The 27,630-nt window shown below is 48.6% G+C and overlaps 1 protein-coding gene across 4 annotated transcripts in view; it reads left to right on the forward strand.

Moving 5' to 3' along the window:
• Positions 1–3,008: 3,008 nt before the first annotated feature.
• Positions 3,009–27,630, forward strand: part of AFDN (afadin, adherens junction formation factor) — a 121,386-nt gene continuing 96,764 nt past the window's right edge. For 3 of the 4 annotated variants that reach the window (XM_043457435.1, XM_043457436.1, XM_043457437.1), the window contains exon 1: positions 3,011–3,328. In XM_043457435.1, coding sequence (XP_043313370.1) covers positions 3,224–3,328 — 105 coding nt within the window. In that variant the 5' untranslated portion in view covers positions 3,011–3,223. Of the gene's footprint in view, positions 3,329–27,630 lie in introns of all 4 variants that reach the window. The other variant, XM_043457438.1, reaches the window with a different exon arrangement.

Raw genomic sequence — 27,630 nt, forward strand, 5'->3', positions numbered from 1 at the left:
AACTGGGGCAGGAACAGGTTCATTTCATTTGGTTGGTCTCAGAACATGGTTTTCATGTTTCAAAAAATATTTGTAAATGTTCAGAGCTTAACCAGAATTTTAAAATTATCATTATGTATTTATCCTTATATATTTATAAGATATGAAACTGCAAGGCTTTATGTAGATTTGCTTTACAGATATTTAGAATTATTGGTAGGTCAGTGCTGACTTAAACAGAAGCTCTTAATTTTCTTAAAATGTAGCTAAAAATAATACTTAAAAAGGAAACCAAAAGGTAAATATATAAATTGGAAATTTAATTTTAAAAAATAGACTCAGATTAAAAAATCTTTTCACCCTCATCCAGTGCAGAGTTGTTTAGCTTCAGTCTGGTCTCTCATTCCATACCTCAGTGCTTATCTACATGGCAGGATTAATCATAAACCCCACACAACTTAATTTTCATATAGCATCTCTTGAATAGCACTTACATATGATTTCCAAAATGTATCAGAACTCAGTAGTGCAATGAGAACAGAAGATGGATGGCATGTCTACTTATTATTCTTATAATGTGGTATCTAAATTAACATATGGCTCAGCACATTTTCTTGGGCCTTGAACAATAACAACTAGTAGAAGAATATGTTATCTTTAAATTTTCACGGCCTAAATAGATAGGCATCTTCATGATTTGAGAACTTCCCTGTAGCTCAAACAGTAAAGAACCTGCCTGCAATGCAGGAGACCAGGGTTTGATCCCTGGTTCAGGAAGATCCTCTGGAGAAGGAAATGACAACCCACTCCAGTATTCTTGCCTGTAAAAACCCAGGGACAGAGGAGACTGACAGGGGGTTGCAAAGAGTCGGACACGACTGAGCAACTCACACACACACACACACAATTTAAGAATCATAGGTATTCTAAGGGTTTCACCTCGCTTTTAAACCTTTGTCAAGAAACTAACATTGGTTGGGACCTTCTGCGAACTGTATGGGCTTACCTGGTGGCTCAGACAGTAAAGAATCCTCCTGCCAAAGCAGAAAACACGGGTTTGATCCCTGGGTCAGGAAGATCCCCGAGAGAAGGAAATGGCAACTCAGTCCAGTATCCCTGCCTGGAGAATCCCATGGACAGAGGAGTTATATGCTCATACACTCATAACACCAACGGGGATTTTTAATGAGTCAAAAAAATAATAATGAGCTTTTAGAGCCTTCTCTGCATCAAACTGTAGGCATTTCATGTATGCTTTATATTTTTATTACAAAAACAACACTACAGGGAGCCCATTTTTATTTTCCAGCAATACTAAATTTTCCACGTGTACTTATTTCAGACACCAGCAACCTAACTGCCAGCTTTGCAAACTCTTTCTTTTTTTTTTTTTTTTTGCTCTAACAGCCAAGTGATCCTTGCTAACAGCATCGTCAGGAATAAAGCTCTTACTGTTAGGATTCAGCTGACAATATAGCTGATGACCCACATGGCAAGCGTGCAACCTAGCTGGACAGTTTTGAGCTGTATGGACACTGTGATGTTCACCACAACAAACAAAAAAACAAAATCTCAAAACAGAAAACGACTTGAGTCTATAAAGAAGCACAAGAACTAAAAGGCATAAAGGAACAGAATGTCGGAACAGGGATGTGCTGTTTATACACATATGCTTTTCTGCAAGTCACCACATTTTAATTTTGAGAAAGGAGGCCAGAGATCTATTGAAGAATTCATCCCCCCGTGGCACTGGTTCAACACCGCAGGCTTCTCTGCTGAAAAGCCTCCTTATGAAGCTGAACTATACCAGTGCTGCAGAAAAGAGAGCTGAAGACAAAACCCAGCAGGGATGGTAGAATTCTCCTCTTTCCCAGAAAAGAAGAAATCCAATTGGTGGAGAGGAAAATCGTCTCCACGCTGCAAAAGACAAAGTAATGACACAAATAAAGAGGCTCTGTCAAACGCAGCTCGCTGTTTTCATCACTTGGCGTGGTATTTCAGACACGAGGGCTTTTTGTTCCCACACATAAGGCAGGAGGCTGGTTTTACCTGGCCGAGCGCTGCACGGAGATCTGTCTGCTGGAAGGTGTTCTGCAGCCAATTTTTTTTTTTTTTTAAAGGGGACGGGGGGGTGGGGCACGGGGGAGAGGCAATTAAAAACCCCTAATGAAATAAACATTCCTAAAATGGACAAAACTTGCTACTGAAATGAATGTGGAGTCTGCACGGACACCGGGAGCCTGAGAGGCGCCCGCGCAGTGGACAGGCAGCATCTCCCCGCGGGGGCACCTCGGGGACCCCCCTCCCCCGTGGCTGGAAGCCTGTGCTGGGAGAGGAGGGGTTTCCCGGTCCACACGTGGAGGACACCGTGGGACAAACACGGGCGAGGGGGCCCAGCCCCGGGCGGGGCGGACAGGGTCACCCCGGAGCTGGCCCGGTCGGGCGCTGCGGAGCCCGTGTGGTCAACGCGCACAGGGGCTCCGAGCGTCCTAGCCCTGGGGCCTCGACAGCCCAGCGCGCCTGGCCGAACCCGGCCCGCCTGGAGGACCTGGCACCGTCCATCCGAACTCCACCCACTAGCCCGACCCGAGGCCGGCCGACTCAACACATCAGCATACGGACCCAGCCAGCCCGTCTGAACCCAATACCGTCCGAACCCGGCCTCCCAAGCGGACCTGGTACTGTCCCTCCGAACCCCACCCACCCATCCCCCGGTAGGACCTGCTACCGCCGGTCCAAACCCGGTACCGTCCGAACCCGGTCCGCTCATCTGACGCGGGACCGTCGGTCCGAAGCCGGTACCACCTAAACCCGGCCCGGCCGTCTGAACCCGGTACCCGCCTCCGCATCCAGCACGGTCCGCGCCCGGCGCGGCGGTCGGACCCAGCCGCCCGCCGGGACCAGCCCCGCCCGGCGCGCGCGCAGCAGCAGCACCTCGCGGAGGCCGGCGGCGCGGGCGGGAGGGGCGGCGCGGGCGGGGGCGCGCACGGCGGGCGGGGCGGCGCGGGGCGGGCGCTCGGGGCGCACTCACACCGGCCGGCGGCGGACGCGGGGCCGGCGGACGCGGCCGAACAGCCCGCGGAGCAGAGAGCCGAGGCGGCCGGGCCGGGGCGCAGGGCGCGCGGGGGGCGCGGAGCCGGGAGCACGGGGCTCCGGCCGGCGGGGCCGAGGCGGACAGGCGGCGAGCCGGGCCCGCCGACCCCGGCGCGCGGCCCCTCGGCCGGGCCGACCCCGCGGCCAGAGGATGTCGGCGGGCGGCCGCGACGAGGAGCGGCGGAAGCTGGCCGACATCATCCAGCACTGGAACGCCAACCGGCTGGACCTGTTCGAGATCAGCCAGCCCACCGAGGTGCGGGCCGCGGGCGCGGGCGGGGCGCGCTCACCTGCGCGGGGCGGGGGGCGCCCGGACCGGGGGACGCGGGGCGCGGGGCGGGGGCGGGGGGCGCGGCGGGGACGCGGTTGGCGGGGTCTCCGCCCGAAGGACCTTTGTCCCCGGGGCGCGCGGGCGTGTGGCCGGCCGCGGGGCTCGGCGCCGGGCTCGGCGGCCGGGCGCGCACAGCCAATGTCGGGGAAGTTGTTCCGACCGTTCGGCCCCGCTGATAACGCGGCCCGGAATTGAACTCCGCGGAGAGGCGGTCCCTCCCATTCGCTGCCGGCGCTCAGGTGGACGGGCGGGCGCCCCTCCCCGCGCCGGCCGTGCGCGCGGCCGCGGGCCGGGTCTGGGGGAGGGGGGCTGGGCCGGGAGAGGGGCGGGGGGAGGGGGAGGGCGAGGGTCGGGAGGGGGAGGGGAGGGGGTCGGGGCGATCGGGTGGGGGCGGGGTGGGGGGGTTTAGGGAGGGAGGGGAGGGGAGGGGCGGGGGGCGCAGGGCGGGGCGCGCACGGTGGCTCCGGGCCTGGCTGGGGGTAGCCCGCCCTGGGCGTGCTCCTGGAAAAGGAGGAAATCTCACTCGCCTTCGGCCTGGGACAATGGTAGTTGTTTGTGGCAAAGAGGCTGAAAGAATTCCCAGCAGTTTTCTGTTTTTTAAACAGGTCTCCTCCCCGTGCGTTGGTCTGGGAGAGGTGTGGGAGGGCCTTGGAGGGGAGGGCTCAGGGAGGGACCCTGAGAGCCCATCCTCCAGCCGCGGGAGAGACACCTTACCCGGGACTCCTGTCCTCTTAGGAAATGGTTTCAGTAGCATCTATTTCTGATTTGTCCCCGTAGGTAATTACAAGTTAATACTGTTTACTGAAATGCCGTCTTTGGGGCCCCAGTCCTGTTGGACCAATTTGAACATTCTCATGAAATTGAATCCCTTATCATTACATCCCAGTTAATAGTTTTGGGCAAACTTGACTTTCAGCGTCTCAGCCTCTTGATTTTGCCCGTGGTGGGGGGGAAGATCCATTTCTTATGTCCGCACTGGCAGAGCCGTTCGTCTTAATCCGTAGTTGAATGCCAATATGAATTACTAGGTTCAGGTTGCCAATTTGAACACTGATGATAAGTTACTTCTGGTTCACAACTTATCTTCTCTAATGATTTTACGAGTTAGGTGCTAGTAAACAAATTAATAATGCGTAGTTGTGTTCATTCATAGGTTTATTAGTAGGTCTTTGAAAGGTGACGTGCAGTCGTTTAGCCTTCAGGGTTATGCTGCTTTTCAGAATAATGAGTTCATTTTTCTTTATTCTGATTTAAAAAATTCAGGTGTAAAATATTATTTTGGTACATAGTTGTTTTGTTTTTCTGTTTGAATGCACCTATTTATAATTATTTTTTTCAGAAATTTCCCAAGTCTAGTTGAGAAAAGGAATTTTTTTTCAGTTTAGTGATAGATAATACAGTTTACTCTTTGGGATTCTGAATTGCATTGCCATTTTTAAAAATCCTGACTCAGAAACACAGTTGATTTTATTAAATTCTGTTTTTAAGCACTTGGTTGAGACTTTTTCTCTCCTTTCTAAGATACACTATGTGAGTAGTTTTTAAAGTAGTAACTGGTCTGTCATTCAGAGAACTATGTTTTTTCTGGTTGTTCTGCAGGTGAAAAGTTGCTGTGCAGATGTTGAAGCAAAGCAAAAAGTTGAAGGACATTTCAGGCAAATGGTTCTATATTTCATTTAGAAGTGGCAACCCACTCCAGTGTTCTTGCCTGGAGAGTCCCATGTAAAGAGGAGCCTGATGGGCTACAAGCTATGGGGTTGCGAAAGTGTCTGGCATGACTTAGCAACTAAACAACAACCTCCCCACTTACGACTGAACATTTCTAGAAATGATCCTTCAGGATTATGTTAGAAGGTGTTTCTTGATGAAATAAATTGGCTTTTTAAAATACTTTTTTGTTAGCTCTTACATTATCTAGTACCTAGTTTCCACTTTCATTTTTTGTTTTCTGGAGAACCTTTGCATACTGTTATGTTTATGTTTATTCTGGTCTTTAGAAGTTTAAGCATCACATTTAGCATGTATTTTTCATTATCATGAAGGTAAACTAAAGTTAATAATTCCCTAAATCAATATTTTAAAGCCAGTGGATTCGAGTTGCTTTATCTAAACTTTTTTGTCTGAACTTTTTTTAATATCTGGGGAATGATGAATTTTCACTCTATTTGTCCATCACAAATAATTTTTCTTGCAAGAATGTAACATCATTCTGGCCTTTATTATGGTCAATAAATGCTGAGCAACTTTATTTCAGAATTTGATTTGTAAAAATAAGATGTAAGCCATGTATTTATATATTTGGAGAATCTTTTTTATGTACATATACGAGTGTAGTTGTTGGTTTGTTTTCTTTTGACAGCGGTTTTGGAGGGGTTACAGTGATCAGTATCTGTTACCAAATTACATAACTATTGACTGTCTGTAACTGGTGGTTTCAGACAGCATTGCTAACTGCTGATCTGGGGTGTTTATGTTTAGGGAGACGATAAGCTTGGCTTTTTGGATTACTCTCACTTTTAAAGAAAATTAGAATATGTTTTAACATCAGCTTCGTTAAGTTTGCTTCATATTCACCTTTGTATGTAGAAGGGCTTCCAAAGAAGAAACAGATTATATTTTATCATTGTGTGTTTTTCATCTCCAATTATATTTAAAATGAAAGTTGATGATCTAAACTTAGAGTCGGTGCTTTATCACCAAGAAATTCATATTAAGCTGAATTAATATCTTGATTACCATGGAGAGCTATAGTGCATGATAATGCTTATAAGAGCTTCTTAGTCCCGCCTTTCCTTGTCTTATTTTTAATGTTAAGCCTTCATTTCTTTTAGGGGTTTCTGATTATTTATTGTGGCAGAGTTCTTGTTGCTAATCTCTGTACTTCCTCAGAAGAGGGCTTCTCTGGCTACCCAAAAGTCTGCGTGTTGTTTGGGTGTTCCGTTGTTTATCTTATCCTAATTTTGTCGTTATAGCCATTGGTTTTGTGTGAATCCTTCTCTGATTGCATGAAGGCAAGAGCTTAGAGTTTTATTGTTTGAAATGTCACTTTTATGTCTGTCACATGGTATGTGCTCAGTAAACACTTTGTGAAAAGAATGCTGAATATGGCTTCCTTTTTGTGAACCTTTTTTCTTGACTAAACAGAGATATGTGCGTTTTAAAAACAGTGAAATCGTCTGTTCGGCTGTTAAATATTTGTCGTTTCATGTCTTATTCTTTTGCGTAAACTTTACACCTGAATGCAGAAACCTTGCTAGGTAGCTAGTTGACCACTTCACTTTTGTGAGATATTTGTTTTGTGTATTACTTATTCAGTTCATTGCCTTTTTTTGGCATCGATGGGGAAAAGGTAACCTAGAATTTTTGTGGACACCCCTGTATTCTTTATTGAAGGTAAATGTGTTACACTTTAATACTCTGATTAGTCTGGAGAAGGAATGTGGTGCTTCATACTACCCAGACTACCCAAAGGTGCATGTGAAAAATAACTCGTGGTTTGTCAGTAGAGGTAGAGTAGGAAGTCTTTAGATGAGGTCGTAGTAATCGCATAATTTGGAACTGAATCTGGGCTTCCCTGGTGGCTCAGATGGTGAAGAATCCGCCTGCAATGTGGGAGACCTGGGTTTGGTCCCTGGGTTGGGAAGATCCTCTGGAGGAGGGCATGGCCACCCACTGCAGTGTTCTTGCCTGGAGAATCCCGTGGACAGAGGAGCCTGGCGGGTTATAGTCCCTGGGGTCTCTAAGAGTTGGACATGACTGAGCAAATAAGCACAGAGTTTAATCTATACTTTGGACTAATGCTTAGGTTGTAACTATGCTTTATCATTACAACTTAACTATATTTGAGACTATTTTGGAAATAGCAGTTGTATTATTAAACTTCGGTACTTTGGAAGATCTGGTGACTAGTGTGTAATGAGCTAGGCAGTTGCCAGTGATGTGTTCTTAGTATTTATAGGTATCTCTATTCCTTTAAAAAAGATTTTTTTTCCTTCGGTAGTAATTGGTTGTGGTTTGTGTTTGTGGGTGTGAGGTCAGGGCACCATTGTCTCCTTACCTTGAATTGGAGCTGCATCTCAACCAGCTTCACTTTGCTGTTTTCCTGCCAACGAAGCAGTAATTTTGCTTTATGCGGTTTATGGACTTAATGGAATGTAAATGTTGTAAATACAGGCATTTCTAGAATTGTCAGATTTTGATTGCGGTTAATAGTAGAATACTGAGCTCCAACACTTTGGCCACCTCGTGTGAAGAGCCGATTCACTGGAAAAGACCCTGATGCTGGGAAAGATGGCGGGCAGGAGAAAAAGGGGGTGACAGGATGAGATGGTTGGATGGCGTCACCAGCTCAGTGGCCATGAGTTTAAGCAAATTCTGGGAGATGGTGAAGGAAAGGGAAGCCTGGCGTGCTGCAGTCCATGGAGTTGCAAAGAGACACCATTTAACAACCGAACAACAGCAATAGTTGAATAGCAGAAGTGGTTCTTTCATATTCATGAAAAAATTTGATTCACAGAAAACCAGGATATGATACCAAGTTGGTGGGATGTTTAAGAGAAAAAGGTTTAGGGTTATGTCAATAGGGATTTGATTGAGTAATTGTAGTATATAAAGCATTATTATTAGTGGTTGGTTATTATTCTGGTGGCATAGATTAATTTGTTTATAAACAGTTTTGCCAGACTTGAACTTGAGTGTAATATCAGAAAACACTAATAGATAATCCAGCAGTTATTTTGGTAGAACCTTGCTTTCCTCTTTTATACATAAAATAGACGCGAACAATATTTATGTAACTTAAAACTGAACTGACCTCTTCAGTGAAAATGATTTCCAGGTTAGGTAGAGTCTGTTGGCTTTTGTTCACAATGTTCCTGTCGCCTTTAGTTTCCCGGCTGGTTTTGCTTCAGGCGCACTCAGTTACCCTGATGATGCCTGGGACAGTGGTGGAAATGTGTGTGGCCCGCAGCCCCACATGCTGGGGGAGGACGCGTCACCGTCGAGCCTGTCTCTGCTCCCGACGGCGGTGCAAGCAGCAGGACAGGGGCTTCCACACGGGCTCGGGTCTCCCCTGGCTCCCTGGAAGCCCCCACCCCACCCCAGCCCACCCTGAGAGCGGCGTGGAGGGCCTGGCCGGCTACTCACCGCTCAGCCTCACTGTTGTCTGCTCACGAGAAGTCTGGGGGGTTTGCCGTATTCTGAGTCACGGCTTGGTGGTTCTCTTTTGCTCCATTCCACATACGTTCTGTTCAAGGAAAGTCAGGCTCCGGCTCTCCACTAGTTTAAACCATTTGCTCCTTTAAAGAACATACTTTCTCTGTACGCTTGTCGGCTAATAGTGGTACTTTCCATGGTGACTTACTATTCTTTTTATTTCCTGCGTCTTGCAGGAGACCCAGCACAATTTCTAACTTGTCATCTCTTTTCGTGCTGCTGTTACCAGCTTTTAATATGGAGGCTGGAGGTTGCCAGTTCCCCCATTTTGCTTTGAGTTTGGTCTAGTTCTACATGGTTGGTAGAGAAGATGGGCTGGGGGCAACAGTACAATCAAATATTTAAAAACCACCGTGTTCTTAAAAGCGCATGCCTCTCTCCATATACATACTTCATTCTGGACCTTGGGAAGATGTCTTGCAGAGACATTATTTTTAGGTAGGTGTTGATATTATTTTCTGAATAAATTTCTGAGTGCTCCAGATTTACAGAAAAAAGCTTGTAAAATCTACCGTGGTTTTATATAAGTTTATAGTGTACCGTTATTATCCATGAGCTTCTTAATGAGTTCTTAGGTTATCTTACATTTTTCACTGTAATGTGTTTTTGTGTTGGCAAATACTTGAGGGGATTATTGGGGTGATTATTTCTAAGAGACATGGGAAATAAAAGTAAGAGTCAGTTTTATGAAGATTTCTCGTTTGAGCCTAAGTGTTTCCGTTTCTGGCACTAATTCTTCTTTGGAAGATTGTCTTAAATCTTTTTCCATATTCTGTTAGGTTAACATCCATTTGTCTGTTTTGCACTTTGAATGGGTCTTGTACCCACGTGTGATTTTGTGCCATCAAGCATTGACCACTTGGAAAATACTGGTTCTCTGAGTTATGTGAATTTTTTCCATATGTTGATAAATTTCTTTAAACCATATAAAAATAGCCCATTTGTTAATGTCAGCACTGACTAGAAAAATCTTAAGTATTGGGAAACTTCCCTCGTAGCTCAGTTGGTAAAGAATCTGCCTGCACTGCAGGAGACCCAGGTTCCATCCCTGGGCCGGGAAGATTCCCTGGAGAAGGAACCGGCAACCCCTTCCAGTGTTCTTGCCTGGAGAATCTCATGGACAGGAGTCTGGCGGCCTGCAGTCAACAGGGTCGCAAGAGTTGGACATGACTTAGCTGCTAAACCCCCACCAGCAAGCGCGGCTGTGGAGACCCGTTTTCGGAACACGGAGTCCCTGTCAAAGCTCAGGTGTCGTGTTCGCTGGCGGCCCTTCCACAGGCGGCCCTTGAAGGAAGAGGCTCGCTTCCCTGGTTTCTAAGAAAAGGCAGGAGAAGCCGGGGTGCACCCGCAGCTCTCCGAGGTGGATGTGGTTTTCCGTGAGAAAATGGCTTGTTCGGTCCACAGCGGCGTTCACTCAGCTTTCCATCAGACGTTCGCTGGACTCCGAGTCCTTCATGCGCGCTTCCTATTTTAGCAAGTAGGGTGCCGGACAGAGGTACTTGAGTCCACGTCTGATAAGATTGATCGTCCCTCCTGTTTCATCAGAGACAGTCTTGGGCGAGATGGGCCCTCTTTAGGCGTGACTGCCGCAGGGATGGGACTGTTGTCAGCGCGGTGTTCCCGCGGGAAGCTCGAACCGCCTGCGTGCCGGCCGCCGCTGCGAGGCTCCAGCGCCTGCGGATCCAGGAGAGCGTCCGACCTCATCGCGGACCTGAGAGGGGCCAGGGCCTCCTGGGTTAGTGTGAGCGGCTGCCTGGAACACTTGGTGATTGCTTTTAAGAGTTTTGGTTTCAGTCATTTTTGTATTCTAAGGCAGATATTAAAGTCTATATTCATGGTTTTTTCGAACTAGGGCTATACAGTTAACAGATATGTATCATTTAAAGTCGAACGTAATACTCCTTCTGATAGATAGGATTTAACACATATTCACTTATTTTGCATATATTTACTTATTTTTTATAAATACCTGTTTTCATCTGTTGTTGTTCAGTCGCTAAGTCGTGTCTGATACTCTTTGTGACCCCATGGACTTCAGCACGCCAGGCTTCCCTGTCCTTCACCATCTCCCAAAGCTTACTCAAACTCATGTCCATCGAGACGGTGAAGCCATCCAACCATCTCATCCTCTGTTGTCCCCTTCTCCTCCTGCCTTCAATCTTTCCCAGCATCAGGGTTTTTCCCAGTGTGTTAATTCCTCGCATCAGGTGGCCAAATTACTGGAGTTTCAGCTTCAGAATCAGTCTATCTAATTCAGGACTGATTTCCTTTAGGATGGACTGGTTGGATCTCCTTGCAGTCCAAGGGACTCTCAAGAGTCTCTCCAACACCCCAGTTCAAAAGCATCAGTTTTTCGCAGTCAGCGTTCTTTATGGTCCAACTCTCATATCCATACATGATTCCTGGAAAAAGACAAAGTTTGAGTTTGTAGTTATCAATAATAAGATGCAAGCATGTACATTTTTGCTGTTGAGAGATACTGGCTACAGCCTAACCGAAGGGTGACTGGAGGTTCATTGCTCTGATTCACTCTGGCTGTGGCCTGGCCCACTTCCTCCTGGTCAGTGTCTAGTTCTGAGCGTTGGTGTCTGATATCCCGGGTCACCTGGTCGTAGGTGTGTTGCTGATGTGGGCTCTGTCTTCTGGCGCTTGTCTGTCCTTCCAGGCCTCCCCTTCCAAGAGTGAGCTCGGCACAGGGCCAGCGACTGATCCTGAGAGGGCTTTCTCCTGCTGTTTGGCTGTGCTCCCCCTTAGCGTCACTGTCTCTCCTGAGAGAGACAGACTGCACAGATTAGTGTTTGCATTCTAAGATCCGCCATGCACAACGTGGGATTTTAATACTTACAAATAGTATGTGAGCATACTACTTTTAAAATTGCATATGGCAAAAACAAAATATGAGGATATTGAATATATGTTAAAGATTACCAACACTTAGGATTAATTTATCTACTCAGTAGCAACTTTTTGTAGCAGATATGTTGTGTGGTTCTTTCATGGTGATGTGTAAGTTCATTTGAAGCTTTGGTGACCATTTTCTTTTTATAGGTAGTACTACTAAATTATTTTGATGGAGCACTGTTTTTAACCACATAATGAGACATATTTATTAATAGACATGTTGTTTTAATTTGCCAGAGTAATACAATACAGATCTGAAACCTGAGTTGCTGAATAAGTGAGCCTGTGAACAGTTCCTTTGTAGAGGAGCTGGGCTTGTCTTACTCAGAGGCGGGTTTTGCCCAGAGCACCGTGGACAGTGTCTTCACCATGGTTCATGTTGAGGACCTCAAGTGTTTTGAAATATGTTTTTAATTCTGTTTTGGCAAAGGTGGCCTTGTAGACTTCATAGAATAATTCATGTGCTTTTATGCCAAACTTGACTTCAGTTTTTAAAGATAATTTTTTATAACCTTCATTAAATTGTTATTTTGGAAATGTCAAGAATGGCAAAATTAAGGCCAGTGAATCTGGAAAGGCACTAAAGAAATTTGCGATGTTTTATGGTTTATTTTTGAAGTATATTCTTGAAAATGTTATTAGACATGAAGGAGTTAAGGCATTTGCTTTCTGTGTATTATGAAAATTATATGTTTCTTTTGAATATTTGGGAAGTGTTTGAAGTATACGTACTTAGTTATTAATTACTTGCATTTTTAACCCAGTACTGGATCATTTGTTATTAATCATGTTATTAAGTTTACAGTTTTTGTCAGGCATCCAGTCTTTAAAAGCTTTGTAGGTTATCCTGATGATAGCTGTGATCCTTAGCATTCTGTGGGTGTGTAGTGTCTACACTTGACATGAGTGTGAGTCCATTGCCTGTGTCATCTCCCTTAGTTTTCAGAGCAGTCCCGTAGGTGGGTGGACAGCTGGTAAGCTGGGGGCAGTGATCTGCCCAGGTCGGGTGGTTCTGGAACAGAGCCTTCCTGTAACACAGCACTGTGGACTCTGAAGGTTTAAGATCACTGCAACAAAAACAGTGTTTGCAGGTTTTATAGAAAAATAATTTATAAATAGAACAACTTAGAGCATAATTTTAAGGAATAACCAGAGGCATGATATAATGAAACGTTACGTGTATATGTACATATATCTTCTATTAGGTTGGTACAAAAGTAATTGCAATTTTGCATTGAGTTTTAAGTGATTATGGTTAGGCTCAAATGCATCTTTATTAACCAAAATAGGAACCATTACAATCAACACATTTTTACCAGTGAGAAATAAGTTTGTTCCTGTAGCATAAAAATCCATGCTTCGGGATTTGCTGAACTCTTGGAAAGCGTTTTCTGCCTCCTGCTGGTTGTGGAAGCATTTTCCCTGCAAAACTTGGTTGGGACGCTTGAGGAAGTGGCGGTCGGTTGGTGAGCGGTCAGATGAACGTGGCAGATGGGGCAGCACTCGGCGGCCCAGTTTGTTCAGCTCTTGAAGTGCTGGTTGTGCAGTGTATGGTCGAGCGTCGCCCCACGTGGAGGAGAACTGGGCCCTTCTGATGACCAGTGCTGCCTGCAGGCGTTGGCGGTTTTCGCTGCATCTCATCGATATGCTGAGCATACTTCTCAGATGTAGTGGTTTCGCCAGCGTTCAGAAGGCTGTAGTGGGTCAGACCCTCAAACATGACCATGACTTTTTTGGTAACGTTAGGCTTTGGGAAGTGCTTTGGAGCTTGTTGTCAGTCCAGCCACTGAGCTGGTCGTCGCCAGCTTTTCGTCACATGTCACAATGCGGTCAAGAACCGGTTCATTGTTGTTGCACAGAGAAGACAGCACTTTAAAATGACAGGTTTTTTTGGTCCGCTCCCGAGGCACCCACTTATCAAGCTTTTCCACTTTTCCAGTTTGCCTCAAATGCTGAGTGACTGTAGAGTGGTCGACCTTGAGTTCTCCGGCAGCTTCCCTCGTAAGAGGATCCGCTTCGATGGTTGCGGTTAATTAGTCGTTGTCAACTTCCGATGGCCGGCCACTATGCCCCTCGTCTTCAGGGCCCTTGTCGCCTTTGCAAACCTTGAACCCCCACTGTGCTGCATGTTCGTTAGCGGTTCCTGCCCAAAAGTGTGGATGCTGCGAGTCGTCTCCGTTGCTTTGCGACTCATTTTGAACTTGAATAAAAAAATCGCTTGAATTTGATTTTTGTCTAACATCATTTCTGTAGTCTAAAATAAATATAAAATAAACAGCAGGTAATAAGTCATTGGCAAAAAAAAAAAAATAAATGTGCGTTGAGATGATGTATAACATAACCACACTTAAGAATGTATTCCAGTCTCAGAAAAGTTGAACAGCGCAACTCCACAGCTCACTTTTGCACCAACCTGAACATAAACATGAGTATATAGACTGGAAGGCCTTGCTGTGTCTTATCTTCAGACGGGTGAGTGTGCTGTGTGGTGAGCGTGGAGTGGCCGCCCTTCTCTTCTCGCTGTCTGCAGATGTGGACAGCTTGTGTCTCGCACGGTCGCCAGCAGCTGGAGTGTGAAGCGTGTCCGAGATGCAGCACAGGCGGCCTGCCCTCCCCGAGGCCGGGGTCCTGCCGCGTGGAGACCCTGCTCCGGCCGCAAGGCGCGGCCTGGGTCCGGCGTCTGCTCACCTGGCCCCTTTCCTCCTGCGGGGCCTCCCGCCCCTGGGTCTGGGTGTGGCCCGGCCTGTCCCTGGTCTGAGCCTGAAATGGAGTGACAGGCGAAACCTGTTTGCTTCCGTCACCGCCAGGGCTCCTTCCTCTGCCTTCCCGGGTGCGGTTGACATATTAACCAGCAGTTCCCCCAGGTGACCCTGCGGTTTCACCAGAGTCCTCTGGAGCCGTGCCCTGGTTGTTGCTGACGATTCGAACTAACATCTCCTGAGTAAATAGTTGCCCTTCCCGATCTGGAAGGGAGGATTTCAGACCAAACAGCCAGTTCAGGGGGCCTCCCAGATGATCACACTCTTCCTTCTCTGCTCAGGAGCCCGTTTGCTCCCCTGAAGGAGACAGTGAAGCGTGGAGGAGCTTCCTCGGTGGGAGCTGGGTGTGCATTTCTTTTACGAGTCCGGGACTGAAGACTTGGCTTGGGGAGCTGCACGTCCGCGTGCCCGGGTTTGCGAGGACAGCGGCCTCCGTGTGCTCCCTGAGCTGGTCTCCCAGGATGGCTGGACGTAGGGCACTTCAGGTTGTCACCCACCCCGGTTGCATTTGCCTCTCGATTCTTGTGGTTCATATTCCAGTGCAAAATGTAATTTAACCTTAAGGTTATTAGTGTTTTTTTACCGAGTGACTCCTAAACTACTGAATACTACGTTTGTGGTTTGTACAACTTCTAAGCAAGTTTCCAGTGCTCAGGAATGTTCCATGGATTAGTCTGATGACATTTTTAGACATCTTGTATGTGTAGTTACAAATGTGCATGATTGGTACCAACAGCTTGATCCTGAGAAACTATACAGATTTTGCATTAAATAGAGTGATAGTTGCCGTTTGCTTCTATGAACTTCTGAGCAAAAAATTCAGAAATGGTTATGCACTTAGCTGAGGGCCTGAGTGTTGTGAGAAATTGCTTCTGTGGCATATATGTGTTTATTTCTTTTTTTAGTGGCTCAGTGCTGTTAAAATGATGACATTTAAGCCCTTCTCTGTCATCGGCGGGTGCTGCGTTCGTTCATTCAGAGGAATATTTTCCAAGTGCCCCCTCTGCTTTAGGCGCTGTTGGCAGGGCCTGGGCCTTGCGTGCGCCCGCTCTGCCGTCGGGGGCGAGCGTGAGGGGGCTGCGCGGCGTCACGTGCAGCTCCCTTGGCGCCCACCTCGACGGGCCGGTCCCTGCGAATGCGGGCGCGGAGCGCCATGGACCTCTGGGCTTTCCGCAGCGGCTCCCGTCTGAGCGTGCAAGAGCACCGGGAAGCGTGTCTGGAGTGCGGCGCGCGCCCCGTCTGCGTCCGGAGGAGCAGGCGCCCTGTGCAGCCTTTGCCGTGGATCTTCGGATGACAGAGGACCTTCTCTGTGGTTCCGGGGAGGGTGTTCCTGGCCAAGAGCGTGACTCACTCAGCAAGTATGTGCTCACCTGATGCCCGTGGGGCCGGGGTGAGCCGGGAGACGCCTCCAGGGGCGCAGCCTGGTAGGGGGGCGGTGCGCCCAGGTCCGCAGGCCGCGCTGCCTGCCGTGCGGGGCAGGGAAGCGCCTGGGGCGTAGGCACAGCTTCCCACAGTTCATCTCAGGAAATGTTCACTCTGAATCCTGAGGAGTTTGTAGAAAAGGTGGAAAGCTGACGTAGAAAGAACCTGGTGATTCCGTCTGTGGGCCCGTGCGCACGCAGGCACGCCGTTCCTCGGGACTCTGCGCGCCTCCCTGAACCCGGCCCCGGGGGCGCGCCTTCTTCACCAGGCCTGACTGCGTGCCTTGCTCTGGCCGGTGAGCGGCCCCCCTGAGCAACAGCTCTAGGCCCCAAATCCACGTTCTGTTTCTGCTCGAACCTCTGCCGTGAAGCCGTGTCCCAGGCGGGGCTGGTGTGGAAGCCTGGAACAGAGAGGTGTGTCTTGAGAGAGCAGTGAAACTGGAGCAGGGCGCATGAACTCTTGGGTTCGTTTGTCTTTGCAGCGCGGCCTAGTGACTGAAAATCGTGTGTGTCTGTGTGTGTCTGGACGTACAATCGTGCCGCTTACTCATTTGAAAAGACCCTGATGCTGGGAAGGATTAAGGGTGGGAGGAGAAGGGGACGACAAGAGGACGAGATGGTTGGATGGCATCACTGACAAAGTGGACATGAGTTTGAGCAAACTCCAGGAGTTGGTGACGGCAGGGAGGCCTGGCGTGCTGCAGTCCATGGGGTTGCAAAGAGACACGACTGAGCAACTGAACTGAACTGAACAAGTGTGCCTGCTGGCCCGTCTGGGCCAAGGCGCTGGCCGCTGGCTGGGGAGCTGCACGTGTTAACAGGTGGGTTTCTCACGGGCCTTGTAAGCCAAGGTAAGAACGTTGTAGGTGAAAGAGGGTGATGACGTTTGCAATTGAGCTCTCACGCCCTCCCCGGGAAGCAGAGGCCACAGGGCGAAGGGGAGCAGCCTGGCGGCAGGAGGCTGATCGGGTGCAGGGCCTTCGTCTTGTGAAATGAAGGCCACGGCTCATATGCAAGCAGAGGACGAAAGAGAGCCGTTCGGGGTCATCCCAGGTTTGCACTTGGCTACGAGGTAGGTGGTGGTACCCTTGAGTACACGCGTGCGTGCTAAGTCACTTCAGTCATGTCAGATTCTTTGCGACCCCATGTACTGTAGCCCACCAGGTTCCTCTGTTCATGGGATTCTCCAGGCATGATACTGGAGTGGGTTGCCTCGCCGTCCTCCAAGGGATCTTCCCCACCCAGGGATCAAACCCGTGTTTCTTTTGTCTACCTACACTGGTAGGAGGGTTATTTACCACTAGCACCAACCTGGGAAGCCCTCTTGGTACCCTTCAGTTCAGTTCAGTTGCTCAGTCGCGTCCTGAATCTTTGTGACCCCATGGACTGCAGCACGCCAGGCCTCCATGTCCATCACCAACTCCTGGAGCTTGCTCCAACTCATGTCCATCAAGTCGGTGACGTCATCCAAGCATCTCATCCTCTGTTATCCCCTTCTCCTCTCACCTTCAATCATTCCCAGCATCAGAGTCAGCTCTTTGCATCAGGTGGCTAATGGAGTGGGTAGCCATTCCCTCCTTCAGAGGATCTTCCTGACCCAGGGATTGAGCCCACATCTCCTGCGTTGCAGGAGGATTCTTTACTGTCTGAGCCCCCAGGGAAGCCTTGAAGTGCTCATCGCCAAACCAGGGGCCCTCACTGGCCTCCCAACTCTTGTGAGGGTGTCTGTGTGTTCCCACCCTTCCCTGGTGTCACGGGTGACTCCATCTGGCTCCTCTTTCTTGGCGCTGTAAGTATTTTCACATTGGACTCTGTCCTCTGTTTATTTTTTCAATAAAGGCCTGTAATTAAGCGTGGCACCATTATCCTGAGATCAGGGAGGCACACGGGTCAGGGCTGTGCCTGACGGAGCGTGCACACTCAGAACTCTGTGACTGTAAGGTCTGCCTGAGCCCCTCTTGGTCCCGGAGCTCCGTCTCTAGCTGAAACCTCAGTGGATGCTTCTGTGTTAATGTCTGTGTCTGACTTTAGGAGCAGAACCCCCTGGGGGCAGTGGCTCTTGAAGAATTAACAGTAAGCTTTTTTATGTGAGTGGTACCTAGGTTATTTTTACTTAGAAGGAAGCTATGGAGACTTTTGTAACACATAAAATGCTCTTATTTTTTAATGGCTATGTAATATTCCTTGTACAAGTCATATTATTCACACCTTGTCTCTACAATACAGTGTTTTAGTAATGTTCCTGTGAACATTTTGCATAATTATCTCCCTGTAGTTGTATTTCTATAAAATAGAAATGGATTTCCAAAAGCAATTAGCATTGGAGGGGTGGACACATTGAACATTTTGATAGACTTTGCCGGAGTTCTCATCTTAGAAGGCTCTTCCAGTTCACACCCTGCTGCAGTGGGTGTAACCCTTCACCTAACACTGATGCTGGGAATTCGTCTTTTTTCAGCCTGACAGAAAGTCCTTGGTTTCAAACTTCACATTTCCTCGTTCACTGTTGAGAAGCAGCGTCTTTCACAAATTCATTGACCATTATACTTTCTATGTGATGTGTCTTTTTTTCTGTTGGGATGTTTGTTTTAATCTCTTCAATTTGTGCAGATGGTGTTTATAAAACATATTGATGTTTTATCTTGTATTAAAACATAAAATTTTTTTTTCTGTTTAGTCATTTTGGTCTTTTAATTTTATATCCATCAGTGGATGTATTTTATAGTCATTTGTTTCTTCATTGTTATGTACTTGAAAAGTAAGTAAAAAATCAAGGGAGCACCTATTTTAAAATCGTAACTGTCTTAGCTTGAGTTACGGCTGACAGCATATATTCTTTTGTGTTTAGTAATCGCCCTATTTTTTAAAAGTGTAGGCTGTCTTTTTTTCCTTAAATCAGGCTCAATTCTATTAGACTCTCCACCACCAGAATTAATAGTTATCAGGAGGAGACTCACACAGATAGGTTTGTGTCTTAAGGATTTTCACTGTGGAACTACTTTGGATATGAGGAGTATATTTTTCATTTTTAGCAGTAATTAATGAGCTTCCCTGGTGGCTCAGACGGTAAAGAACCTGCCTGCAATGTGGGAGACCTGGGTTCACTCCCTGGGTGGTGAAGATCCCCTGGAGAAGGGAAAGGCTACCCACCCCAGTATTCTTGCCTAGAGAAACCCGGGGACTGAGGAGCCTGGTGGGCTACACTTCATGGGGTCACAGAGAGTCGGACACGGCTGAGTGACTTAAGCATGTACAGCACATAAATGAACTTAAAACCTTTTCAAAAACCAGAGTATGAGCTTCAGAAGTTCGGAGTTAGGCCATGAGCTTTGGAAAAATCAGCCTTATTGGTAGTTGTGAATAGTTAAGGTTATCTGACTATTTAAAACTTCCTTCTAATTTGTTTGATTTGTTTTAGTGATATGCATTTTTTTTTCAACTTATGTCTGCAAACATCCCAGTAGAGAAAAATTAATGGGTTAAAAAATGATTCAGTTCAGTTCAGTCTCTCAGTTGTGTCCGACTCTCTGCGACCCCATGGACTGCAGCACGCCAGGCTTCCCTTTCCATCACCAACTCCCGGAGTTGACTGAAACGCATGCCCATTGAATGGGTGATGCCATCCAACCATCTCATCCTCTGTCGCCCCCTTCTCCCGACTTCAATCTTTCCCAGCATCAGGGTCTTTTCTAATGAGATAAACGTTGAAAAAAAAAAAAAAAAAAGAGGCGGTTTTGTTTCCTGGAGTTATTTTTAGAGTCTTCTCTGTGGTGTGCGGGAGAGCTGGTGTATTGGTTGTGGAGTATGTGGCGTCTTCAGGGCAGTCCTCGTTGTGAACGTCATTAGAGCTCCGAGGTTGCCTGTGTAGATACCAGAGTTGCTTACCTCTGCTAACCCCTGCGGCTGTGAAGACAGTCCGTGATCATGTGGCCGTTTTGCCAGTTTGGTTATTTGTGGATATGACCAGTGGGGTGCAGCTGCACTCTGCTATCGATGTAAGTTGTCTAATTTTAAAGATGAAAATGAAATTTTAGAACTTTTTCTTTGCTCCTTACCCTAAGGGCCCAACCCTCAAGTTCGCCCAGACGGCTCTTGTCTGAGTCACTAGTGCCCTTCGGGCTGCTGGGACCCGGTCATCACCTCGGGCCCTCTGATCCGATCCCCTGGCCTCGTCTCCACTTGGCCCCTGGGTCCGGTCGGTTCTCCTGTACCGAGTGGAGGAGCCCCGGTTTGCGGCCTCCTCTCTGCTCCTCCTTGGGGCACCCAGCGCTGACGACGCCCTGAGCGGACTGTGCCTGCACCCGGCGCGGACACCGCCCTGGATGGACCGTGCCCGCACCCGGCGCCCGCACCGCCCCGGATGGAACGTGCCCGCATCTGGCCCCACACCGCCTCGGATGGACCGCGCCCGCACCGCCCCGGACGGACCATGTCCGCATCCAGCGCCGACACCGCCCCTAGCGGGCCGCCTCCTCACCCGCGCTCCGCTCAGCGACTCCTGCAGCCTCCCGGCCAGAGGACCACCTGGCCGCCCCTCGTCTGGTTTGCTGGCGCCCCTTTGCCCCTGTTCCTGACTCCCCGCTTCTCCCGGGCCTCAGCCCTCCCCAGTCCGGCGGCTCTGCCTCCAAAGCGTCGTCGGCATCTTTGGTGTCTCAGCACGTCTTGCTGCTGCCCAGGCCGGGCTGTGCGCGTCTCAGCCTTCAGTTCAGTGAAGCGGTTTTCCGTTCAGACCCTCGGGCGGCTGAGCTGCCATCCGGAGCGCCGCGTGGCCGTCAGAGCCGGTTTGGCGCTCCGGCCTGAGAAGCCCCGGTGCCGCCCGCCCCGTCTCCTTCCGCCCGGACCGTCGCGGAACTGCTGCTTCCAGACGCGCTGTCCGGCGGCCCTCGGGTTTTGTTCAGGTCCCCTCCCTCCGGACCCCGGGACTCTCGGTCCCTCCGCCTCGCTTCACGGTGTCCGCCTGTCCCTGAGGGCCTCCTGAGAACAGGCTGTTTGCGGCTCTTCCCCTTTGGAGTGAAGATGATTTAGCTGCAGAGAGAAGCAGCTTATCCCCTGGGCTTGTTGGCTGTTCTGAGTCTTTTTTCGTTTCTAAATTACAGTTTTTATTTCTTTTTAAAACATTTATTATAGATTGCTATTCCGTTTTATTGAATGTTTGCATTTAATGCGGCTTAAAAATGTTACTATGCAGTGGGCTTTGTCTTTGAGCTGATTTGTGTCCCAGCTTCGGAAATCTGACCCTGGGTGTTGGTTTTTATTGTTTCCTTCCTTCCAGACAATTCTTCCCCTCCTTCCCTGTTTCTTCCTCTCCACCCCGTGAGAATTATATTGGACAACGCAGGGAGCCTTGGTCCTGCGGTGCCCCGGCCAGCCCCGACGGACTCGTGGCCCCAGCACGGTCTGCGTCCTGGGGCCTCTGCTGCTATGGGGGCGCGCTTGGGGGGCCAGGCCCTCCCGGCCACCTCCTCCGCGAGCCACTGCCGAGCTCACACCCCTGAAGTGTTGCCTGCTGAGCAGTGGTTTAGACGCACAGCCGGCCCGTTGCTCCGTTTAGTTCCCAAATCAACAAGGGAGGTGTAGTTGTTATCATCTAGGTATCTTTCAGCTGAAGGAGGCCCGGGAAGCCTCAGGATGTAGAGTTAATAGGTGCAGCCATCTCTCCTGCCTGTCTTCCCCGCTTTCTGCCTCCAGAGAGCACGGCTGCCTGAGGCTGGCAGGTTAGCGCCTCGGGTGTTGCAGCAGGTGCGTGGTCGTCCTCTGTCGCGAATCTCTGCTCCTGCCTCGGGCCGGCCAGGCTGTCTGGCGTCGTCCCTGTTACAGAGCTGGCTTTCCAGGGCCCCCTTGTCTGTGTCCTTCTGGGCCGGGGCGGTGTTAGGAGGACGACTAGATGTGTGCAGATGCAGATTCTGCCACATTGATCTTGAGATGGGTTTGCCAGTTTACATTCCAAACCTCAGAAGTGCCTGCATCCTCAGTATATTCAGATTTTTTTTTTTTTTTTTGGTAAGCAAGAATACATGAAATAATAATCATGACTAATACTAACCTGTTTTCAGTGAGTGAATGTGTTTTCTTACATTTACGGTCATTCTGGTTTTCTCTTTGAGTTACCTATTTATACATTTTGTCCATGTTTTTTTCAGTGAGCTGTTTGTCTTTTTCTACTTGATTTGTAGGAAATCTTTATAAACTCTGAATTCTAATCTTTTACCTGTATGTTGCAAGTGTGTTTCCGTTCGTCTTTTTCTTAAGTCTCTTACCGTGTTTTGTCACACAGATTTAAAGACTTAAAATGTAGTTGGGTCCCTAGGTCTTCTCCTTAGACTTTTGCTTTTACACCTTTTCTCTCTCATTTGGGGAATATGCTCAGTGCTCCCTTCTGGAGGGTTTACAGTGTGACTTTTCACCCGCCCGTGTTCACTCTACCTGGGGTGCCTTGGCCTGTGGGACCCCCCACCCCATTTCATGGCCTCGGCGCTGGTTTTCCGGGCCTGCCCTTCTGTAAACACCGTGTATGTCAGAGCGCTGACTGTGTTTCCTGTCCAGCCGTGGGATGCTGACTGGCTGTGCCGTCTGCGTGTGACTGAGTGTGGGGAGGGTACAGCCTTTCTTCACAACAGGGTAACAGGCCAGCTTCTTGTCTCGGATCCGCCTTCTGACTCGAGGGTGCTACTGTGTGGTCCTGTTCAGGCAGCTTACCAGTCCTGGGCTCAGCTGAGGGTCTGCAGACAGAGGTGCCCGCCCCGTAGGGCCGTGGCTGGAAGTGCCGTGGTCCTGGGCTCAGCTGAGGGTCTCCAGACAGAGGTGCCCGCCCCGTAGGGCCGTGGCTGGAAGTGCCATGGTCCTGGGCTCAGCTGAGGGTCTGCAGACAGGCCTGTGTCTGGAAGCGCAGCCTGAGGAACGCGCTCGGCTCCAGGTGGTGCTTCCCTTCTGCACTGGTGATGCTTCTTGAGGATGGGTACCTGTTGCCGTTCCGGTTGTTTTATTGTCCTTGTTAGCGGTGCTTTTTCTCCTTTCCTGTGTTTTGCTTCGCCTGCTCCAGCAGAAGGTCTTCCTTGTCCGTCGCAGGACAGAAGCTCAGATCTGTTTGCTCAGCCTGGTGTCAGATGAGGTCCTTTGTTGGGGAGGGCAGGTCCCCAGCACCATGTTCTGGGTTAGTATTGCAAGTTTTAGGTTGATTCTGCTTTGCATATCTTGAGCTGAAAAAAAGTCTTATTTGTTGCTGTTTCTGATTTTGTCTAGAAATGGTAATATCTCCTTTAAAAGATATAGTGTAACTTTACATATAAAAACAAATCAGTGATTTTTGAGGTTTTCATTTTATGGAAACTAACACTTTTTTCTTTCATCATCATATTTCTGTTTCTTTGTCTTTGAGTTCATGCCTATGACATATTCCATTAGTTATCTAAAGAATTTATTCCAGAATGTACTTTTTTTTTAGCTTATACATGAATGCATTATAGTTAAACACCCCACATATTTGTAATACTTACTTCAGTATGGAAAACTCTGGAATAGAAGTGTTACTTTGGTGAGCAGAATGACAGTCCGCTTCGGTGGTTGCTGCGTTTCGTGAACGTTCTCTCGTGCAGTTACGCTAAGAAAGCTCAGCAGAACAGTGAGTTGTTCTCAGCCGTGTCGCTCTGCCCCCTGGGTTCCTTTCTACATCAGTGCTGTTAAACATCCTCCTAAACACTGGGGGCCTTTCCGAAGTCTCTGCTGATGTGAGCAGCTCACCTTTTTGCCTCGCTCTGGCCTGCTACCAGGCGGCATTCTGTCTGCCGTGGTCAGCTGATACCCAGAGTGAGGCAGGAAGTGCGGTCCGCAGGTCCCGCTTAGCACCAGGTACGCGGCCCGGGAGCCCCCATCAAACCAGGCCGAGAGCGTCAGGCCTGGTGCCGATTTCTCTGAAGCCCCAGCCAGAGGCGGTGGTGCTCCCCTCACGGCTCCTGTGGCCTCTGCCCCTACGGGCCTGCCCCCAACCCCCTTTCAGGTGTCTCACAGAGGATGTGAAAGGCCTCAAGATACGGAAGAGGACTCAAAACCATTTCAAAGTATATTTGGTTACTAATGCAGTGTATACGACGGTGAAGATTTGAAGATAATTTTTTCATTTACATAAATTTCTTGAGTTTTTTTTTTTAATAGAACAGGTTGAGTACTGTGAATTCAATTTTTAGTATATTACAGAGATTCAGATGGTAGCATTTCAGCTGTACGAAGCTTCTTTGAATCAGTTGTTGCAGTTGAGTATTTACCTGGAAGTTATATAAATACAGTAAATGATAGCCTACCAACTTCTGTATATAGTTGTATGGTGCATTACCCTTGTTCAGATTTAGAAACTTTTTAATATTTCACATACTTCAGACTCAGTGCAGATACAGGAAACAGGTTTTAAAACAAAATTTCCTCATTTTATTACTGAAGCTGAGTTTAGGGACATGGTTGTCTGAGAGAAGACATTTCATCACTTTCCATCTAAAAATTCTCAAGTGCTCATACACTTAAACGTGAGAAAATAGTTGGAAAAGTATATAATCCTATCTCTAGCAAAAAAAAAAAAAAGGCAAAACCAACTGAGCATATTAATAGTCTATATGCATGCATATGAAAAGAGCAAAATATAAAGATTTGCAGAATAAAACACTGTGCATTCATGGTCCTATTTCTGATGTTCACTGTCCAAAACTCCCAGTCATTTCCATTGGCGGTGGGGAGTGACTGTTTCTGTAGCTTCAGAGCCGTGATGGAGCCGAGGTCCACACGCACGTCCAGCAGGGCCTCGGGGGTGGCCCCGAGCTGAGGGCGGAGGAGGAGGCCTGACAGCCCGCCCGCCGCACCCGCAGGGCCAGGCCGAGTGGCCTCTGCCTCCTGGCTGGGGCGGTGCCAGTCCTCGCCCGAATCGAGGAAGCGTTAAAAAATATCCTGATTTCCCAGTTCTGTCATTTCTTTCATGCTTACTGGCTGGAATTCTTTAAAAGCCTGGCTTCCTCATCTGAGCTGCAGGAAGACTGTGAATTCCGCGTTCTCTGACTTGAATTGCTTATTTCCCAACGGAGGAGTCGGTGCCCTAGTAGCCTGCGGCAGTGACAGTGACCTTGGCTTTGGCCTTCTCCCTGCTCTTCACCGATGCTGTGCAGTTGGAACTTTTCACGGCTTCTGGGTCTCATCACTTGCAGTCATTACTGCTGCTGGTAACCAAATTGTCCAGATTTGGCCAGGTGCCCCTTTTGGTGGTTAGACGGTTTTTCTTAACTTTTTTTTTTTCGAAAACTTATTTGTCATCTGGTGTAATAAGGTGTCCCAGACTCATCTTGTCCATTTTCTGACCATACCTGGATTAGACCATTTCTCCATGTATCCTTGGTTCCTTTTAGTGGAGAAAAGGATTGAGTCAGCAGTCTAGGTGCTAGAGATGCTTAATTTTACATCTTGTCTTTTGCTTTAAGACTTCTTAAGTGACAAGAGCTATTGTTACTGAGTTGCTGATTTCTCTCTTTGCGACCCTTCGGACTGTAGCCCACCAGGCTCCTCTGTCCATGGGATTTCCCAGGCTAGAATACTGGGGTGGGTTGCCATTCCCTTCTCCAGGGGATCTTCCCTATTCAGGAAGCGCTTTAGGGAAGAGCTGTCACGTAAAAGGCGCTGACTGTAATTCACACACTGTTGTGTTCCTGCTCTCACTGAAACGCGGACCTGTGTTCTGTTCCACGTCAGAGTGTAATGGCAGCGTTTCATTCCAGTATGTGAAGGGACCAGAGCTTATTCAACCAGCGTACCTCGCCTCATCATTTCCAGATGTTTGCTGTTATCACCGGTGCTGCAGTGAACGACTCTGCCGGCGTGTCTTGGGACAAGAAGGGGGCTCTGCCAGCGCGTCCCGGGACAGGCCCGCAGAAGGGGGACAGGCCCGCAGAAGGGACTCTGCCGGCGCGTCCCGGGACAGGCCTGCAGAAGGGGCTCTCTGTGCCAGATGCACAGGGGCGTCCATTTTGCCCAGCGTCACCCCAGGTCTGCTCCGTGAATGTGCATCTTGTACCCGCCCCACAAATAGAGGGGTTGTTAGACTTTCAGATTTTTACCACTTTGATTGAGAAATGTGATCTTATTTGGAAGTTTTACAGTTATTTTGTCATTAACGAGGTGGATCGTCCTTTTTCCTATTTGATTCATATTCACTTTGTGAACATGAGGTTTTTTTAATCCATTTTAAAGTGAGTTATTTTTTTTTCTTCTCATATTTTAGGTTCTCTTTATATATCTTATATTTCTTTCTTTCATGTAAGTTGGAAATGTTTTTCCCCCAGTGTGTCACTTGTCTCTGGACTTTACTTATTGCGTGCTTTTTTTTCCCCCCAAATGAAAGTTTATTTTTATGTAGACAAATTTATTTACATTTCTTAAATTGCCTTACGATGCCATCTATGATTTTTAAAGTGTGGGTTTCTGTGAAGATGTTTATTACAGAATGCAGGTTTCGAAAGCAGTGTGTGAACTGACTGCATACTGACGCTGTGACGATGAACTCAAACTGATCCTAGAAGTGCTCTCTGGTTATGGAGAGCCTGAAAGGAAGCCCGGCGCGGGGCTGGGAAGGCTGTGCAGTCCCACTCGCAGGAATCAGCCCGGTTCAGTGGACGCAGTCACGTCACTGTGTGTGTGTGCCTGAGAGAGGGGGCTGCCAGCTTCGTAGATGAAGGAAGTGGGTAAGTCATGATGTGTCTGGACGTTATCAAGGGATTCAACCATGTCTTTCATCCGGCTCTTCTGTTTACGGGCTGGATATAAGTACTGGATATAGGAAGAGGTGATTGTGTTGTGCCAAGTCGCATCTTTGTGACCCCCAAGGACCATAGCCCGCAGGCTCCTCTGTCCACGGGATTTCCCAGGCAAGAATACTGAGTGGGTAGCCATGCTCTCCTCCAGGGCATCTTCCCCACTCAGGGACCGATCTGTGTTTCCTGCTTTACAGGCAGAGTCTTTGCCCCTGACTCGTGGGGGAAGCCGGGGAACAGGTGATTAGTTGTACTCAGAGTCTGTGGTTTAACAGGTTAGTGCGAGCTGGAGAAAGGCTGCAGGTGGACTAAGGTGGCAGTGACTCAAGAACTGTCATTTTACTGACGCCTCCTGTGGATCAACAATCTTAGGTGGTCACCGCCAAGCGGTGTCACTTTAAACCGTGTTAATTACAGGTGTGGTGTTAGATTTAGCAGTTCATTTGCAGCTGGTTAGATGCACGGCCACTTCTGGACACTGCGGCTCGGAGGCTGGAGCAGGAATCTGTTCAGGAGAGAAGTGGGATCATGCCACAGGAAGGAGGGCGCTTGGAGGGCGGGAGCTAGAGCGCCGTGCTGCGGAGGGCCCGGCTCGTCACCGGGGACCCCGGGCAGGTGTCTGGGGACACCCTGGTCTCCCGGCTGGCGGGTGCTGCTGGCCTCCGGTAGGTGGAGGCCAGGGGTGTCCCGGGCACCGCACGGCCGTCCCCGAGGAGCCCGGGGGCCCGTCCTGCGCAGTGCACGGTGCCTGGGACGTCAGCGCCGCCCCCCACCCCACCGGAGGCGCAGGAGGCTGTGCTCAGGCCTTGGTTTGAGCATCGGGCTCAGGGATGCCAGCGGGCACAGTTCAGCCCGGTTGGCAGAGCGACGTGAGATGAGCTTTGCTTTTGTAAACAGCAGTATTTTGTAGCTGTCAAGCATGTTTGTCGTCTCTGGAGCCGCTCCAGGGACACCGTCTTACTTGAGGGCTATAGATGCTTTCCATGGATGAGAAAATGATGACATCTTAATTTCAGTGAATACATTTTTATTAGCCTGTAATTGAAATTTAGCATTTTCTTCACTTACAAGTTTATACTCGTATCTCCTTCAGATTTGAAGTTGTAAAATTTTAAATGCACAAAACAAGGTCTAGACCTTATTTAATATGTTAA

The sequence above is a fragment of the Cervus canadensis genome, chromosome 33 (genome assembly GCF_019320065.1).
Source record: "Cervus canadensis isolate Bull #8, Minnesota chromosome 33, ASM1932006v1, whole genome shotgun sequence".
Taxonomy (NCBI): Eukaryota; Metazoa; Chordata; class Mammalia; order Artiodactyla; family Cervidae; genus Cervus; species Cervus canadensis.